The 18,061-nt window shown below is 56.5% G+C and overlaps 2 protein-coding genes across 7 annotated transcripts; one reads left to right on the forward strand and one right to left on the reverse strand.

The window, feature by feature from the left end:
- Positions 1-3,004: 3,004 nt before the first annotated feature.
- On the forward strand, positions 3,005-9,111 carry CD5 (CD5 molecule). Its single transcript, XM_082058974.1, has 10 exons — positions 3,005-3,126; positions 3,972-4,004; positions 4,154-4,450; positions 4,529-4,591; positions 4,817-5,125; positions 6,081-6,365; positions 6,492-6,623; positions 7,073-7,126; positions 7,428-7,544; positions 7,696-9,111. Exons 1-10 carry the CDS (start codon positions 3,075-3,077, stop codon positions 7,779-7,781), a joined length of 1,428 nt encoding a protein of 475 aa, XP_081915100.1. The 5' UTR covers positions 3,005-3,074; the 3' UTR covers positions 7,782-9,111.
- A 146-nt stretch (positions 9,112-9,257) lies between these two features.
- Positions 9,258-14,214, reverse strand: VPS37C (VPS37C subunit of ESCRT-I). Of its 6 annotated transcripts, none has more exons than XM_082058980.1 (6): positions 14,174-14,214; positions 12,476-12,584; positions 11,551-11,667; positions 11,307-11,478; positions 10,898-10,980; positions 9,258-10,647 (listed from the first exon to the last, which is right to left on the reverse strand). In XM_082058980.1, the coding sequence occupies exons 3-6, from the start codon at positions 11,641-11,643 to the stop codon at positions 9,961-9,963; spliced, it is 1,035 nt and encodes a 344-aa protein (XP_081915106.1). In that variant the 5' UTR covers positions 11,644-11,667; positions 12,476-12,584; positions 14,174-14,214; the 3' UTR covers positions 9,258-9,960. The 6 variants fall into 6 exon arrangements, with proteins under 6 accessions (XP_081915106.1, XP_081915101.1, XP_081915102.1 ...); XM_082058975.1 differs by having other exon boundaries at positions 12,476-13,499; positions 14,174-14,194; XM_082058976.1 differs by having other exon boundaries at positions 12,476-13,452; positions 14,174-14,189.
- Positions 14,215-18,061: the final 3,847 nt, after the last annotated feature.

The following is an 18,061-nucleotide window of genomic DNA, read 5'->3' on the forward strand; positions in this document are numbered from 1 at the left end:
CCAGTGGGTCACCGTGTCCCTTGGCCATAGAGGTGGCTGTCACCTGCCCCGCAGCGAGGCTGGGTCACCAAGAGTTACCCAAGGGATAAGTGACCCAAAGATGTCCCTGGTCTCGGCTGCCAGCAGATGTTGTCCCCTCTTCCCACAGAGCTGTCCCCAAGCTGGGCAGGAGCAGCTGGAACCCCTGTCCCCAGGGAGGGGGGTGGCAGGGCCCCATTTGGCTACACGGCCCCGTGGCTGGGGGTGACACCCCCCATGGCTGGCAGGGGGTGGTGGTGTCCCACAGCTGTCCCCAGCGCCCTGTGACAACACAGCAATGGATATAGAGTCTCAGGAGCTTCCCTGCACTCCTCCAGACCATGGTCCCCCAAATCCTGGTGACATGCTGGCCACTGTCCCCATAAACTTGGGGCAATGGTAGGGAGGGGTCCTGGACCTTCTCACATATCAACCTGGGAGGTGGGACAAACCGGGTTTGTCCCCATCCTCCAGGGGTGGGATACAGCCCCTGATGGGGAGAAAGCATCCCCCATTTTGGGGTGGAAGCTGATCCAAACCCCACGATGCATCTTCCCCCCCCAGCACGTTTCCACCCCCCCGGGCGCAGCGCCGTGGAACCTCAGCGGAGATTGGGGGTTCAGCCCCACCCCCGTGGAAAATTCACCCCCCCGCCACATCCTCCAGCTGTTTATACCAAGGCGAGAGGCTCCAGCGGCCCCGAAACAAAAGGGGCTGCACCGCAACAAGGGAGGAAACACCAAAATAGCAACCAAACCCCAGACAAAGGGGAGAGGAGCGAGGCGAGAGCAAGGAGCTGCTGCTGTGAGCAAAGCAGGGATGGGGGGCGGCACAGGGGGTGCCCCCGGCTGCATTCACAGCTCCCTGTGCCAGGGGAGGACATGGTGACACTTTTTTTGCAAGGGGACCATGGGGGATGCTGATGCCTGTGGGTACCAGTGTCCCAGGGGGGATAACCCAGGGAAGGGGGCGAAGGGTCCCTGTGTCACCTTCACAAGACAGGGACATCAGTGGCAACCGTCACCGCTCCCGCCCGCGGTGACAGGCGCCGGGGAAACGCCACTTCCAGCATCATTAGGGCTGACAGCGGCATGCCCGCAGCTGACAAGCCCCTTCCCGCTCACACCAAAGCAGCTCCTGCCTCTTCAAAATGCTTCTCACATCAGGCGGCACATCCCAGCGCTCCCCCCCCCACCCCCCCAAAAAAAGAAATGAACCCTGCGGAAAGATATTACAATCAGGCGTATCTGTCGCAGCGGGCAGAGGATGCTGAGCTGACGCACAGAGATGCTCAAACCGAGCTGCAAACCTGCAGACTCCAGATGTGGCTCATTTGGGGGGGGTCTGGACCCCCAGCACCCCCATCCGTGGGGGTCAGACACCCTGGGATAGCAGGGGGTGCATCTGTCTGAGGGGTGAAGCATCCCAGGATGAATCACTGATCTCGTAGTGATTTGGGGTGAGGGGGCTCAGCTGAACCCCCCAGCAGAACCCCCAGAGCCCATGGGTGGGTGGGAGGCAGCACCAGGACCCACAGTGTCCCATGGAACAGAACTGGCTCCCATCACAGCACCAGCCTCATTTTGGGGGTCGGTGGGACCCCCAGAAGGGGATGGGAATGGGGGGGTGCAGGCAGCAGCCCCAGCCCCACCTGCCCCCCCAGCATCCCTGGTGCACCAGGCAGCCCCGGCTGCCTGCAACCCCGGCTGCCTGCAACCCCCCCACCCCAACCGGCTTCCTCTTGAGTCATGGAAAATCTGCAACCGGAGAGAGATTTGGGGCAGGAAACTCCCGGCGGAGCTGAACCCCCACCCTGGGGTTGGGCACCGGAGCACCCTGTGGCTCTGGGGTTGGGGACAGTGGCACCTCACCCAGCAAGCCCAGCCTCACCAACACCAGTGCCCAGGCCCTCTCAGCAGAAATACCGGTGGAGTCAATGGAAAACAGCTGCCTTCGTTAGCATGCATGACCTGGATTTGCAGGAATTAATTAGGACGCAATCAATTAACGCTTCGTCCATCACCGCCTGTGCCCCACGTGCCCTTGCAGGGATACACGGTGGCCCTGGGGTGGCAGAAATGGGGATTGTGCTGGCATGATAGTGCCCCGGTAGCCATCAAGCGGGACATCACGGTGCTGCCGCGGGCACGTGGTGGCTCGGTGTGACATGGCGGAGAATCACAGAGCTGTTTGGGGTGTAAAAGCTCCTCGAGATCATCGAGTCCAACCGTTCCCCCACCCCTGTCCCTGCCCCATGTCCTGAGAACCTCATGTCCGTCTGTCCAACCCTCCAGGGATGGTGACTCCAGCACTGCCCTGGGCAGCCTGTTCAATGCCCCACAGCCCTTTGGGGAAGAAATTGTTCCCCAGATCCAACCTCAACCTCCCCTGGCGCAACTTGAGGCCGTTTCATCACTTGTTCCTGGGGAGAAGAGACCCGCTCCACGCTACAGCCCATGCATGGTGTGACACGGTGTGACAGTGCGACATTCACCATGTCCCTTGCAGGTGCCAGCAGCCGCGTTTCCTGCCCCGCTGCAGCGGTGCCGCTCGCCCGGTGACCGCAGCGGCCGTGCCGGTGCCAGTGCAGCCGCGGCAGAGCCCGAGCAAGCGGGCGAGGAGGAGGAGGAGGAGGAAGGAGCCACCGCTGGCACCAGGAGGTTATTTTTGGCAGGTTCCTTTGGGTGCCCATCCCGGGGTCTCGCTTGGCCACGCCGCCTTCCAGCTTTGTGGGGACACAAGGGACAGCTAGGCTCCCCCCAGCCTTGGAGACATTGACTGTCCCGCCGGCATCACCCCCGCTGCAGAGATGAGGGTGATGCCACCATGGGGGTGCGGTGGGGGCTGAGCCCCCCGGTTTTCTGTCCCCGTGCCGAGGAGGCAGCTGCCGGCTCAAAGGGCTTCAAACGAGCGTAGACGTGACGCAGAAAACCACAGAGGGAGGAAAAACAGCCTGTTCCTGCCCGGCCCCCCCCCTCACCCGAGCCGGGGAGCAGAGGCGGCCGTGCCCCCGCCAGCGCCGGGACGGACGGACAGACAGACGGCCGCTTGTGCCCATGGCTGCCCGCCCGCCCGCTCTCAGCCTCCTGCTGGCCCTGGGGCTGTGGGGTGAGTATGTTGGGGGCTCTGAGGGGTGGGGGGTGCCAGGGCCGCGCTCGGGGGGGACCCCATCCCGCCACACCCTGCAGATCCCTGAAATCCCATGGCGAACCCCCCCTGCTGCTGGGAATGTTTTGGGGCGCTCAGCCCTGTGCCCTTGGCCATAGGAGCAGTGGGGTGTCCAGCTCAGTGCCGGGGTCCCATGTGTCCACCCATGTTTTTGGGGTCCCTGAGATGCTTGTGACACCCCAGGAGTGATTCTCAGGTGTGGGGGGGCCACCAGCTGTCCCCCCATCCTTGTCCCCTTGATCCTTACGGCACCGCGCCGGCTCGCTAAGGTGATAGTGGCACCATCCAGGACCGCTTGGCCATGTCTTCTTCCTGGTAACGATGCTGGTTAGTTAGCGGTAATTAGCTGGTGGCCTTGCCTGTTTTTCCTTCAGCCATAATGATCACTGGCAGAGGGGTGGGCAGGCAGCGCTATGGCCAGTCACATGCGTTCATTCATAACTATTAATTTTAATTAAAGGTGTGAGGAGGAGGAGTGAGAGCAAATCCCCCGAGAAAGCCAGAAAATGCTCTTTTCTTGCCAAAAAAATACCCAGCCTTGTCCTCTGGCCCCTGTGGACACACAGCCAGCTCAGGGCTCTGTCCCCAACGCTGAGCTTTGGGGACAGAAGTGTCCCCCAGTGTCACAGAGCGCGGCATGGCCAGGGACAACCAGCAGCATCTCTGCCCTGGCCTGCGCCCCAGAATCGCCTTTTTTCCCCAAAAATAACCAGCGACAGCCCAAGGGCCAGGAGCTGCTGCCCCAGCCTGGGGGGACTGACACTTTGTCCCCCTCTCTCTTGCAGTTGTCCCCAGAGGAGCCACCCTGAGCTCTGGAGGTGAGTCTGGGGGGCACAGCACCTTGGGGACCCCCCCAGTGGCTTCATTAACAGCTCCTTGGCCACGGCTTCATCACTGTGGCGGCTGCCTGGGTGGAAATATCCCACAAAGGGAAGGAAAACCCCGAACTCCCGTGTTTTTCCCCCAGAAGCCAGCGTGCGGCTGGCCGGCGGCGGCTGCCGCTGCACTGGGGTGCTGGAGGTGCAGCTGAAGGGCCGGTGGAGCCGCGTGTGCCGGGACAGCGTGAGCGAAGCCAGTGCCAAGAGCATCTGCCAGCGGCTGGACTGCGGCCCCCCCGTCCCCAGGCCCCCCCGGCTCACCGTCACCGGTGGGAAGGAGCTGACACACACCCGGACGCTGCGGTGTCCGGGGCCAGCGGACACGCTGGCGCAGTGCGAGTGGGTACCGGCGAACTGCACGGAGCACGCGGTCCTCGTGTGTAGCGGTGAGAATGGACCCCCCGCCACACTCCCACACCCCCACACCCCAACCACCCCAACCTGGCCCCGTCTTTTTGTTCTAGAGCCGGTGAAAACCACCCCCGAGCCCCCGCCGGCACCCCCGACCACCACCCCGGAGCCCACTGGTAAGAGCCCCATCCCTGCGGCAATGGCTGAACTGGGGGGCACACACAAAGCGAACTGTCCCCCAGCCTTGCCAGGTGGCCTGGTGTCATTGATAGTGATTGTGGCGTCAATTAAGCTTTGGATGTGGCGGGCTCAGGGACTTTCTGCTCAATAAGAGAAAGAAAAGTTGTCCTGGTTTGTAACGAGATGGTTTTATGACTTTTCTCCCCCCCATCCCTCGGCAGGACCCCCCCGGCTGCGGCTGGTGGACGGGGACATCGGCTGCTTGGGCTTCGTGGAGCTGCACAGACAGGGGCTTTGGGGGGCTGTGGCGGCCACCCCAGAGGTGTCACCGGCGCTGGCCACCCGCCTTTGCCACGCCGTCGGCTGTGGCGTCGCCATCGATGGCCATGGCCACCCCACGCCGGAGCGGGGGAGCCACTTGCCGGTGCGGTGGGAGGTGGCCGAGCCCTGCAAGAGCGATTTGGTCCTCGACTGCTTCAACAGGACCAGCGCCCGGCGGGGAAATGCTCCGGCCTTCATCGTCTGCTCGGGTGAGAGCTCTTCCTCGCACCCTCGGCGCGGGGATGCCCGGCTGGTGGCCCCAGCCCTGAGCAGGGTGACAGTTGTGTCCCCAGCCGCCCCACGCACCCCATCCTCCCGCTCTTCCTCTGCTGCGTGCGAAGGCAAAACAGAAAACCTCCCCAGCGCGCCGGCTTCCCGGCAGCAGCACCCGCGGCCCCGGGGCTTTGAACACAGAGGAGGAAAAGCTGGGCAGTGCACGGCAAGCGCCGTGTCAGCACCCCAAAAATCAACATGGGCGTGCGGGGTGTACTGGCAGGGCCCAGCACCCTGCTTGTCTGCGTCTCTTGGATGCTTGACATGAGCATCGCTTGCCCTGAGCATCTCCGTGCTACAAGAATTGCCCTGTACCGAGCATCCCTCATCCCGGAGCATCCCCCCTCCCCGGCATCCCCCATTCCGGAGCTTCCTCGTGTTCCAGGGATCATTCTATGGAGCATCCTCCTACGGAGCTTCCCCCATTCCTAGGCGTGCCCCATCCCCGAACATTCCCCATCCCCGAACATCCCCCTGTCCCCAAGCACCTCCATTCTCTGAGCACCCCCTTTCCCTGAGCATCCCCCATCCCTGAGCATCCTCCACCCCCGATCATCCCCCCGCCCTGACCATCTCCCCACGGAGCATCTTGGTGCACGGCACGAAGGCCCAAACCACACGGTGAGGAGCCAGTTTGCCGCGGGTGCCGCCATCTGCCCGAGCTCGGAGCCCTCCCGCGGGATTCGGGGGTTCGACGCCGGGCAGCTGGCAGAGCCGCCGTCCCCGCCACATCCCCCACGGGGACAGCACAAAGCCCCTCAACGCGTGGCGCTGGTACGGTCCCCGTGGCACAAGGGACACCGTGAGCATCCCCGTGCCGCGAAGGACCGTGCGCTGCAGGACGCCGAGCCGCAATGTCCCCCCGCGAGTCTGACCCTTTCTGTCCCCCAGGCTCCCGTCCCCAGGCCCTGCGGAGGCTGGCGAGTGGCCCCACGCCCTGCGAAGGGGACATCGAGGTCTTTGCCGAGGGACAGTGGCGGGTGCTGTGTGACAACAGGGCACAGCGAGCCAAGTGGGGCCAGCAGCTGTGCCGGGAGCTGCACTGCGGGAACCTCTCCTCCAGCGCCGAAATCCAGGACCCCCCCTCCATGGGTGTCACCTGCCGTGTCCCCACCCTGCACCTCTGTCACGACAAGCTCGGGGTCCCCCAGACCTGCTCCCGGACCAGGGTCACGTGTAAGTCACTGTGCCGGGTGTAAGACCTTTTGGGGCTCTCTGCAACCCCCCCAGCTGGGCGGTGGGTGCTCAGGCTCCCAGCCTGGGGACAAGGGGCTCACCCGGTGACACCCATCCTGTCCCCAGGCCAGGACTCAAAGCCGCAGCCCCCCGGTGTGGCGGCCGGCACCATCGTGAGCATCTGCCTGGCCCTGCTGCTCTTCGCCATCCTCTTCCTCATCTGCGGCCCCCCCGCCTACAGGAGGCTGATGAAGAGAAGTAGGTGCCGAGCTCTGGAGCTGCTTCTCCTCCTCATCTTCCTCTTCCTCCTCCTCATCTTCCTCGGGCTCTGCCATCGCCACACTCCCTGCATCCATCCCTGCTGCTCCCCCCATTTCCTCGAGGGGAACACATGCTGCTCAGTGTGACAGGCCCCCCCCGCCCTGCTGTCCTCAAGCCTGCCTTGTCGTCCGTCCCCAAGCATGCCCTGTTGTCCCCAAGCCTGCCCCATTGTCCCCAAGCCTGCCCCACACGCTGTCGGCACAAAGAAGGGGATGCCGCAAGGGGGGATTAGGCACCGAACAGGCACAAAAGAGCAGCTGGAGGGGCTTGTGGGGGGGGATTATCGGGTGGGGGAGATTATTTGGGATGACATATGGGGTCGGCGGGGGGGGACACATCCTCGGTAAGAAAACCCCCTGCTTGTCACCCCCCCCTTTGCCTTCCAGTCTCCAAAAAGAAGCAGCGCCAGTGGATCGGCCCCACGGGACTCAACCAGACGGGTGAGGAGAGTGTGGGGTAACCCCCCCCCCCCCCCAAGGCTGGATTTTTGGGGTGGGGGGTGCTCACCCCCCAGCAGGCAAAGGTGTGAGCGGGCTGGTCCCCAGCCCCGCTTCTTGCTTCCTGCCACTGCGTTGACTCAGCGTCGCGATATTAACTCACCCGGGAGCACAGAGCCCCGTCTCGGGGTGCGGGAGCGGCTCCCGCTTTTACTCAGCTCCCCCCCCAGCAGTGGGGGGGGGCCCATCACCCCAAACCTCTCGCTGCAGTCCCAAGATCCTCATTTTTCTCCAACTCTTCCAGTCTCCTTCCACCGCAACAGCACGGCCGCCCCGCGGGCGCAGGGGCAGCGGGCGCAGCGCGGGGACAACGACTACGCGCAGCCCCCCCAGAGGAGCTCCCAGCTCTCGGCGTACCCGGGTAAGGCACGAGACACCGGCAATGTCCCCTCTGTCCCCAAAACCCATCGGGGGACAAACCGCCCCGGCAAGAGCGTCACAACGAGACGTTGCCAACGCCGGGGCGGGGGTGACCCCTGAGCCCCCCAAAAAACAAGCCGTATCCCCCCCAGCCCTGGAAGGTGCTTGCAGAACGTCCATCCCCATGGACAACTCCTCCGACAGCGACTATGACCTGCACTCCACCCGCAGACTGTGACCCCCCAAACTGTCAGAGCCGGGACCCCCTTGTCCCCTCCCCATCACCCAGCACCGTCCCAGGCTGCTGCAATTGCTGAATTAGCGGCTTTTCTTGCACTAGTTTTTTGCAAGCCACCTCGTTTCCGTCACCAGGCCCCTTCCCGCCCTGCAGGCAGCCCAAAAAAGGTACATTTTGAGCAACCTGGACATTTTGAGCAGTTTAATCTCGCGAAAGGCGTCCCCGCCCATGGTGGGGGAGAACAAGGTGATGTTTGAAGGTTCCTTTCCAACCCAAACCCTTCCGCGATTCTGCACAACGAACTAAACAGAACTGACGGAAGAAATGACACAAACCTGCGCTGCTCACCTCGGAATAAACCCACCTGTGACCCCCCCAGTGTGATGGGGAACCTCCAGGACCCCCAAACCCACCTGTGCTACCCTGTACCAGCACCCAAAAAACCTTCCTCCTGCTTTTTTCTTGCAGCGTGTGAGGTGGGAGATGTTTTAAGCTATTTGTGTAATGGGAGCGGCAGCTGCGTGGCAGGGGGGTTGGTACCCGCACGGCGAGCGGAGCAGCTGCGCTCGCGGCCGTTCCGAGGGGGTTTGCCGGCTTTTCCCCCTCTGAAAATGGGATAAACCCCATTCCTCGTCCTACCCGGGCCGGGCTGAAAGCGAAATCGGGTGCTGCTGGGCGATAATCGGGGTGCTGAGCATCACAGAATGACTGCGACATGTCTACGTGGGACGAAATGAGATTCGGAGAGACGTAAAGAAGCAAAGCGAGGATGCGAGGAGCACAGAGTGGGTAGAAATACTGAGAAAAAAGACCTGAGATATTTAATAAGCAATAACTGTTGTAATAAAATGGATTTTTTTCTAGTAATTACGTCTTGTTCTCTTCCTTCTAACACTCCCAGTTCCATTCCTTAGGCCATTTACTTCTATCCAGGGAGGGAAAACTCAGGACGGTGCCAGAGAGACGAGCTGATCCAGAAGAGCCGCACGCAAATGGGCCCCTTAGGAAAGACGAAAACCAGCAGGAAGGATGAGCTGGAAGAAGCTGGTCCTGCAAGACGGTGAAAGGTTTTATTGACAAAAACCAAAAGGAATTTAGTGTCAAGACGCCAGTACGGCATAAAAAGATCAATAGAAAGCACCGTTTCCGAAAGCAACCACTGCCGTGACCTTGCGTGCAATTCATCAGGTTTTATTACTGTAATTAACCGCCGCTACGGAATCGTTCCCATCAAACGCCACAAGCATTTGCCTTGTCCTAGTCCATTAGTAAATCTTTCCTTATAAATAACTTACGGAGATACAGGCAGGATTTGTAGGATAAAGTGCTGAGCAAAGCAAACCCCGTCTCTATTAACGTTAATTTGTCGCTCCTTCCGTTATTTAGTGTTTCCTGAGAAGGGGGAAGGCCGGAGCCCCCTGCACCCCAAAAAATAAATCACCAGACGTGCCCCCAGAGCAGCCGCAGCCCGAGACGTCGTGCCAGCCCAGTTTACTTCAAATAAACCTGAAATATCCACATGTGGAACTCTGGGGAGTTACCAGAGCCTCGGTGAGCTCCGTGCTGGAAAGAAGCAGCAGCAGAAAGGTTTTTGTATCCCCAGTGAGCTGGGAGCAGCTGAATCCTGAAGATTTGGGGAAAAAACCCTGTGTTTTGGAGCACGCTGGGACTCACGGCGCAGGCGGAGCTTGCAGACAGCCCGGAACAGCTCAGACGGCGTGAAAATGCAGAAATCTCGGGGCTGTGCTCAGCCGAAGGGTTTGAATCACCCACACGCTGGGCCGGCTCTGCCTCCGGCTTCCAGGAAAGTCCTCGGGAAGCAGCGAGTTCTGATTTTGCGTCAGAAATATCGCCCAGAGATTCTCGTCGTGTCTTTTGAACGGCTGTGAGAAGGCTCAGAACGACGCGAACGACGTTTGGCGCTCGCCCGCGCAAACGAGGGGGCCGCAATTAGCGACCGTGGTGACTTACGAGGAGACGATTTGGAAGCCAACGTTTCAAACCCATCAGCCACCAATTTAAATCGAACCTAAAGAGTCCCAGCTCGCCAGGGCGGCGGCGTCCTGCCCCAAGCCTCTGCGCTTCTGGGTTGAGAAACGACGCTCTGGGCTCGCTCTCCTTCCTCAGTCCACAGAAAATGAGGGGGGAAGAAGAAAAAATGCCCCCCAGGAGTCCGGTTTTAGTAGCCAGGCCAAGCAGGACGCTGAGGATTTGGGGGTGGGGGGTACCCAAAGGGTGGGGGTGCTCCCGGAGGGTAGGGGGGCTGCGGGGGGAGAGGGAAAGCGGGGAGAGGGGGCTGGGTGGGGTAGGGGCACGCGGGTCTCCCGGCCGCGGGGGGGATGTAGGGGGGAAATCCGGGTCTGGGGGGGGGAGGAGAGGGCTGAGAGGCAGCAAATGGGGGGGGCTGAGGTGGGGCCCGGGATGGGGACCAGGAATAACCTGGAGTTGGAGCAGAACCCCCTGAGGGGGGTTGGGGATACCCCGGCACGGCGTCGGGAGGTGGGTAGGGAAAGGGGGGTTGGGGGGGGGCAGCGTGTCCCCCTGGGAGCGGGGAGGCGGAGAAAGGAGCGGGAGGGAGAGCCCCGCGCGCCGTGGGGCCGAGAGGCGCGTTTGGGGCCGGGCTGTAGGGCAGGGGGAAGGATGGAGCCCCCGGAGGGAAGGGTTGGGGTTTGGGGGGGTCGGCGGGTACGTGAGGAGGCGGCTGAGGGTCCCCCCCGGCTTCCCGCGACGTTTCCAGCTTCCTCAGGATCTCCTGCAGCTTTTCCACCCTCACTCGGCGCAAATGGGACAGTTTCCTCATAACAGAAAACTGCTCGAGAAACGTCTCCAGGGGCACTTCGCCCTCCAGGAACTTCTCAGCCATTTTCTGGAAGAAAAGAGAGATTTTGGGGTTGAGCGCCGCGTCAAGCCCGGCTCAGGATTTACATCTGTCCTGCACGACCACAGCACCACACGCAAACAAACAAAGCAGAAGCCTTTGTTTTTGTTTTTTTGAGAAATAACACCAAACTACAAAGAGATAATCCTTGATTTAAGGGATTAAGCTTGGGAGCGTAACCATAAGTCTTTTCAGCCTAATTAGTTGACTTGCTAATGGATTTAAAGCTGAAGCTCACCTCAGACTCCTCTTCGATTTTCTGGCTTTCCACCTGCAGGAGATCCAGCAAGGTCTGAGGATGCATCGCCGCGGCAAATTTCTCTGGGGAAACAAAAGAAAGCAGTAGAATGAAATATTAAACACAAAACGGGGGAAAATCAGGAGCGTCCTGGAAACTCCTGATGTGAGGAGAAAATTCAAAGAGGGAAGAACTTTAGTCACTGCCGCACTAGAAAGGTTTTTTCCTGGGACGATGTCTTCATTTTTCCAATAGAGTTGGACCAGAAAACAGGAAGACAGAGATTTTTATAAGCAGCAGAGTCCTTTCTGCCACCACCCCAAAGGGTTTTTCCGCTCGGGCAGAAGCAAAAGGGAAGGATGTTGCGTTAAACTCCAGCCCACGTGACATCAGGTTGCCCAACGCTCACCCAGTTTGGCTTTCTGCTCCTTGCAGCGCTCGGCCAACTGCTGCAGCTCCTCGTATTTACTGGAGAGGTCGGTCCGACCCGTCTCCAGCGGCGCCTGGAACTTCAGGTTCTGCTCGGCCAAGCTGCGGTTGGAGGCCAGGGCCATCTCGCGCTCCAGCTGCAGCTCCTGGACCTGTGGGGAGGTGACAGTGACCACCAGCGAGGTGACAAAAGCCCCGGGGAGCGTCGCGATGTCCCCACCTACCTCCTGCGACTCCAGGGCCAGGCGCTCGATCTCCTCGGCGTTTTCCTGCAGCTCCCGCAGCTCCTCCACCGTCCGGTTCCTCAGCGTGTCCATCCTGCCTCGAGAAGCCGCGGACGCCTATGACGGGGAAATGAACTCAAATAAAGCCGAGGTTTATAAAGCCCAACTGCAAAGAGGCAATAATCCTATTAAGGATTTAAAACCAGACTGCTTGAAACACAGAGATTCTCCCTCTGCTCTAAAGAACCAGCGAGACTGAGAAGGAAAACACAACATTTCCACTCATTCCTGCTTTGGCAACGGATTTCTTTCCTTTTCACAGCATTTTTGGAAGGATTTCTCATGTGTGCTGGGCAGTTTTGTCATGGAAACACCTACTCAGAGCCACTCGATGTCACACTGACTCTCCCTTCACCGTCTTGTTCCATGTTCCTCCTCTGCTGAGCAAACCTCACGCATCTACTCACGTCCAACTGTCCCCACAGCCACCAGTGGGATCGTGGTCCCCTCCCATGTGTCCCCAAACCTTGTCACCTCCCTCGTTCCTCAGCTCCCGTCTCTCTGTTGCATTCAATTTCTACGTATTTCCCTTTCTAGCCACACTGTGTCAACTATTTCCCTCAACTATCACTTAGAAAACATTAAGTGATGGCATTAATGTGGATTTGATGCAATACTTGTGATTCAAAAAGTCAGTTAAATATTACTAAAATCAGCAAAATAACGGATTTTTCTGCACTGCCCATGGCTTATTCCAAATAACCCGGGCTGTCTGTTAATATTTATCAAATATCACACATTGATGCCCTGGGTTCTAAGAGGTGGGACGCAATGATGTGGGGGGAAAAAGGGCAATAATAATATGCTGAAAAACAGAAGAGAAACAGGGGAGGGGTGAACCCTACGGAGAGGGAAAGGGACGTACCCAGTGGGCGACAGGGATTTCGGCAGCGTTTGAATCGTTTGTGGCTCTTCTACCTCCGCCCCGGGCAAAACATCCCAAGGGTCTCGTGCTCAGAAGGTCCCGTCAGTCTCTGTACGAATGCAGAACGACACGGGAACATTCAGAGTTACCCAATTGCTTCTCCCAGGATCCAGCTGAGCGTGTCTGACTAAAAAACACCTAAAAAGCAGGAAACTAGGTCCCCTGTCACACAGGTGCGTAGATAATTTCAGTACTCTGCAAGGAAAAAGAAAGTTATATTCTTTAAGTCCCTTTTCCCACAATAACGTTGAGTTTTAACCCATTTATCAACCCCTTTATGAACAAATTGTCCTTGATCGGACCATAAGCTCCCTACACATCCTACCTGTGTCATGCCCTAACGCACCATCCCTTTTAATTGACTCTTAACCAGAGTTTTGTGCCTTCCTGGAAGAATTGTCTTATTCTGCTTAGTTATTTTGTGTTATTATTGATATTATTCATAGAAGATACCTGAGTGTGTGCTGAACTTGAGCACTGCAAGCAACAGATTTGTCACATCCACCTGTCAGTTCTGGGTGGGTTTTTTTGTTATTAATAAGGGTCACAGAGGGTATGGTTTTCACAATAAACTTGTGAACTAAGTAAAAAAAAACCCAAGACAATTAAATTAAAGAGTATTCCCTGAAAATAAAACTGTTTCAGAACAAATATGAAGCCTTGGTACTTATTTTTTAAAAGTTCTTTAAGCTTCTATGATTGTTTGCTGCTGCCCTTATCCACAGTCATGCCAAATAAAGCTACAGCTAAACGGAAAGTTAAATGCATTCACCAGGTGTTAATGTCCACATCTTATTATCTGCAGCTTCTTAGAGAAAGCAAAAGTTACTACAAATATCCCTGTGCCAGAAACTGGTTTCTTGACCAACAACGTTGCTCAGCGTGCGATGAACTGGCTCATTCTAAAGCGGCCACAGCTGCTGACGATAAGAGGTTTTGTATCTGAATCAACACGTCTTTTAGTCTGTGCGAAAACAAGTTTGAACGTTAAATGTTTTACGACGCTTTGGAGTTACTGTTGCGCTTGCCATTCGCTTTAGTTCAAGAAGGAGAAGAAGGAAAAATGCTGAATAGTGGCAAACGGGGAGCTCGATCCCCATCGCTGTGCGGGGGGGAGGGTGGGGAGGGTCTGTGGGAAGCGCCCAAAATGAGCCCAGGAGGGGGACACAAAGACCCGGGTACCGGGCAGGGGCTCCAGCCGCACGGATCCCGGCGGTTTTAGCGGCGTTCGGTAAAACGAGGTGACACTCGGTCCCTTTGAGGGGCCCCCGCGCCTCGTCAAGGCCCCGCCAGGGAATCCCCCGGGACTGTCACTCCCTCGGTGCTGTGTCCCCGCTTGGGGACAGGCCCCAAAGCCCCGGGGGTGCCCACCCAAGGCCGGTCCCACCCCACCGGGACACGGCAGAGGCTGCTCTGCCGCCGCCAGGCCCGTCTTAGGGGAGCGGGGAACGGCAACCGAGAGGCCGCGGCCCGCGGGACGAGGCCTGGCCCGGCTGAGCGCCCCCCCCGCGGAGGTGCCGCCGGGTAACGGCTGCAACCGCCCATCGGAGGGGCCCTGAGCAGCGGGGGAAGCGGCGGGACGCGCCCGCCCCACCTGTGGAGACACCGGGAGCGCCACCGGCCCCGCTCGGGACTCACCGCCGCGCAGCCGGTACCTCCTTCCGCCACGCACTTCCGGCTTCCGGCGCGGGAGAGGAAGTGGGAGGTACCACCGCGAAGTTGGGGCGGGGGGGTAGACACGGCGCCCCCCGTAGCGCGGGAGGAGGAGGCGGGTGGTACGTTCCGCCGCCGCCATCTTGTGTTTGAGGCTGTGCTTGATGAGTATTATGTATTTTTTTTTTAATAAATAGATGTGCTTTCCTGCTGGCGTAGCTCTCTTCGAGCTTTCGTCTGCTCGAGCCTTCACATCATAGAATCGTTTTGGGTGCAAAAGACCATTAAGATGGAGTCCAACTAAGCCGATGGTGCCAAGCCCAGCACCAAATTGTGTCCCCAAGCACCACACCTGCAAAGAGTAAATTCAAACGCAACTCAGTTCATCCTCTCCTCAGTCCTGGCATTTTATACAAATTGTTAATTAACTCTGCTCCAGCCCTTTGACAGCTTCTCTTCAAAATACTGATCTCTTTGGGAAGTCTCTTTTCTCGCAATAACATTGAGTTTTAACCCATTTATCAACCCCTTTATGAACAAATTGTCCTTGATCGGACCATAAGCTCCCTACACATCCTACCTGTGTCATGCCCTAATGCATCATCCCTTTAAATTGACTTTAATTAGAGCTTTGTGCCTTCCTGGAAGAATTGCCTTGTTCTGCTTAGTTATTTTGTGTTCTTATTGATATTATTCATAGGAAACACCTGAGTATGTGCTGAGCGTGAGCACTGTAAGCAACAGATTTGTCACCTTAATATGTCAGCACAGGGACATCGAAAAGCTGACGGGACGTTCCCCTGGTCGCCCCTCGCGGTTTGGAGCGGACGTGGCCGCTCTGCTGGTTTTAATACATTGATTTAAAGTCTCTCTGCAAACCCTGAGCAGCAGCCGCTTGTCTTTCACCAGCTCATTCCAAAAGGCGTAAAACCATCGAGCTGCAAAGATGGGGCGAGATTAATCACCGCGGCGCGGGTTACAACAGATCTTAGCGTCGTGTCTCGGCAGCTGGTTGAAATTCAAGCGTAACGGGTTTGGGGTTGGATTTACGGGGAGATTTGAAGCTATTTGTGCCTTGTCGTGACCTCGTCAGCACCGGGGCCTCCCACCCAGGCGGCCGGCTCCTGCATCTCGTGGGGTTTGGAGGTCTGAGAGCAACAAAAGCCGCTGCAAAGCCACGTTGTTCCCTGCAGGTCGTGGCGTGGAGAGTAGCAGCTGGTGTTAGAAACGCTCAAACGCCTCTTGTTTCGGGGGATTTGGAGCTGGGTCAGCTGTAATCCTGGTAAATCCAGCCCTGGGAGAAATGAAAATTAAATTGGGACTTCCTTGGTGGGTAAAGGGATGGAGGCAAAGTGAGCGTGGAGGTGGACATAGGGGATGAGAGTTGGTGGAGGTGCAGGAGAAAAAAAGACACCAAGGCAGTACGTACAGACCTCAGAAATGTGCCAAAAATTAATATAACGACATTTTTTTTCCAGGTGGCATCACTGGAACCAAGAGATAAAAGCAAATCCCACTTGAATACCTGCGTTAGCTCTTCCTCGCATGAAAATGGAAAGTTCCCGAGCATCGTGAGGCAGAAGAAGCTCAAATCCCGTCGCCACCTTTCACCCGTCCTTCAACATTCCCGCAGACACAAGGAGGGTTCAGGGTTGTGATAGGATGGGAAAAAGCTCTGTGTTGCAGGATAGGACACACTGGAGGTGCTGTGGGGGAAGAGGAAGGTGATGGAGGCTGGACAAGGTCACCCATGTGTCCCCAAAGAGCCACGTCCCGGGGAAAAGCACCTCTTGTCCCTGCCCAAACTGCACCACATGAGGCCAGTTGAGCCTTGTATAATAAATATGAGTCATGCGAATCCTAATAGGCAGCTTATGGTCCCGATCAAAGGTGATTTGTTCATAGCGGGGTTGATAACGGGGTCAAAACTCAATGTTACTGCGAGAAAAAGGGGCTTGACTTTCCAAAGAGATCGGTATTTTGAAGAGAAGCTGCAGGCACAGAAGGGCTGGAGCACAGTTAATTAGTAATTTATGTTGAACTGTGAGGACTGAGTAGAGGAGAAATGAAGTTTTGTTCAAATTTGTTCTTTGCAGATGAGGTTCTTGGAGACAGTGCTGGGTTAACAGTTGGACTCAATCTTAAAGGTCTTTTCCAACCAAAACTTTTCTACAATTTTATGATTCTATGAAAGAAGAAGCAGAAAAGTATCCAGTTAAATGATAAAAGTGTTACTCAGCAAATCAAGAATGCAATAAATGGGTATTTTCTGGTTAATGCTCAAGGTTTTGCTCTTTATCTGCTTACCAACATCCTTAATTTGTCTAAGAGATGGTTTCAGCTGGTCACAGTGATACATCGCACAAGTGTTTTATCAGGTGAAAGGCCGATATCCAAAACACACTGTGAGTGAAAATGACTGAAAATGGGTGAGTCAAATCACACCAAGCACCAAATATTGAGCATAGACACCAACTGAGCTGTTCTGGACCAACAAAACACTCGTGGCTTGGGACAAAACCAGCAGAAAGGAGTACAATTATTTCAGTAGGAGCACTGAGCTGCAGAACCAGGTTCTGAAGCAGCTTGAAGCCTTAATACCTTGAGAAAAATTAAACTGTGATCCAGAAAGTGTTTTGGGGTGAAATGGAAGCTTTCAGAGCTCGCTATGGGTGCAGGGGCTTGTTGGTTTTGCTGATGAGGTTTGCGGCTCCTCCGCATCCCGAGGCGGGTAGAGGCCACAGGGCCAATTAACACACGACCAGCAAAAGGTTAAAAAAACCTCCTCGTGTGCAAATTTAATCTGGGCAATCCCAATCCTTTGTCAAATTTCACCTTTTGTTTATTATCTGGCCAAGTTCATTTGTGGTGAAAGTTCCTTCCCAGCCCAGGAATCAAAGGAAATTTGGAGCGTTTCCCAAAACAAAAAAAAAAAAAAAAAAAATCAATAATGTAGGTTTTTTTTCTTGTAATGTTTATTTTGCAGACAATGCCACCTGTGTTCCTCACCAGGGAGGATCCAGACAGAAGAGCCTTTTCTTGCAATCCCACCCATCTTTTTCTCCTCAGAAAATACCATTTCTCGTGGCTTTTCTCTGCGCCATGTCACCATTGTCCCCTGGCTCCCACAAACCAGCCACAACCAAACCAGCTCCTTCCCTGCGCTCACCCATTTCACAACAGGGAAGATTTGTGGTCCAGCCGCTATCTGGGTAGAAAATAACCTTCACTGATTCACCAGCCACACACCGAGGCCACCAAAGGTGTTTGTCACCACCCACAGCAGGTCACGAGAGCTGGTCTGACCACCCCGAGGTCCTGCTCCACCAAAAATCCACCCACAACCTCAGCCTGCACCTCTAAGGGCTTTCTCGACAATGTAATTCAATGTTCCTACACCAAATCTTGGAGGTTTGACACCTCAGGAGCTACCAGCCTCCATCTTCAAGGGCTTTCTTGATACTTTAATCCAATATTCTTACACCAAATCTTGGGGGTTTGACACCTCGGGAGCCACCAGCCTCCATCTCCAAGGGCTTTCTTGATACTTTAATTCAGTATTCTTACACCAAATCTTGGGGGTTTGACACCTTGGGAGTCACCAGCCTCCATCTCCAATGGGTTTCTTGATACTTTAATTCAGTATTCTTACATGAAATCTTTGGGGGTTGACACCTTGGGAGTCACCAGCCTCCATCTCCAATGGGTTTCTTGATAATTCAGTATTCTTACATGAAATCTTTGGGGGTTGACACCTTAGGAGCCACCAGCCTCCATCTCCAATGGCTTCCTTGACAATTTAATTCAATATTCTTACACCAAATCTTGGGGGTTTGACACCTCAGGAGCCACCAGCCTCCATCTCCAATGGGT

Source organism: Streptopelia decaocto, assembly GCF_964273445.1.
Source record: "Streptopelia decaocto genome assembly, chromosome: 7".
Lineage (NCBI taxonomy): Eukaryota > Metazoa > Chordata > Aves > Columbiformes > Columbidae > Streptopelia > Streptopelia decaocto.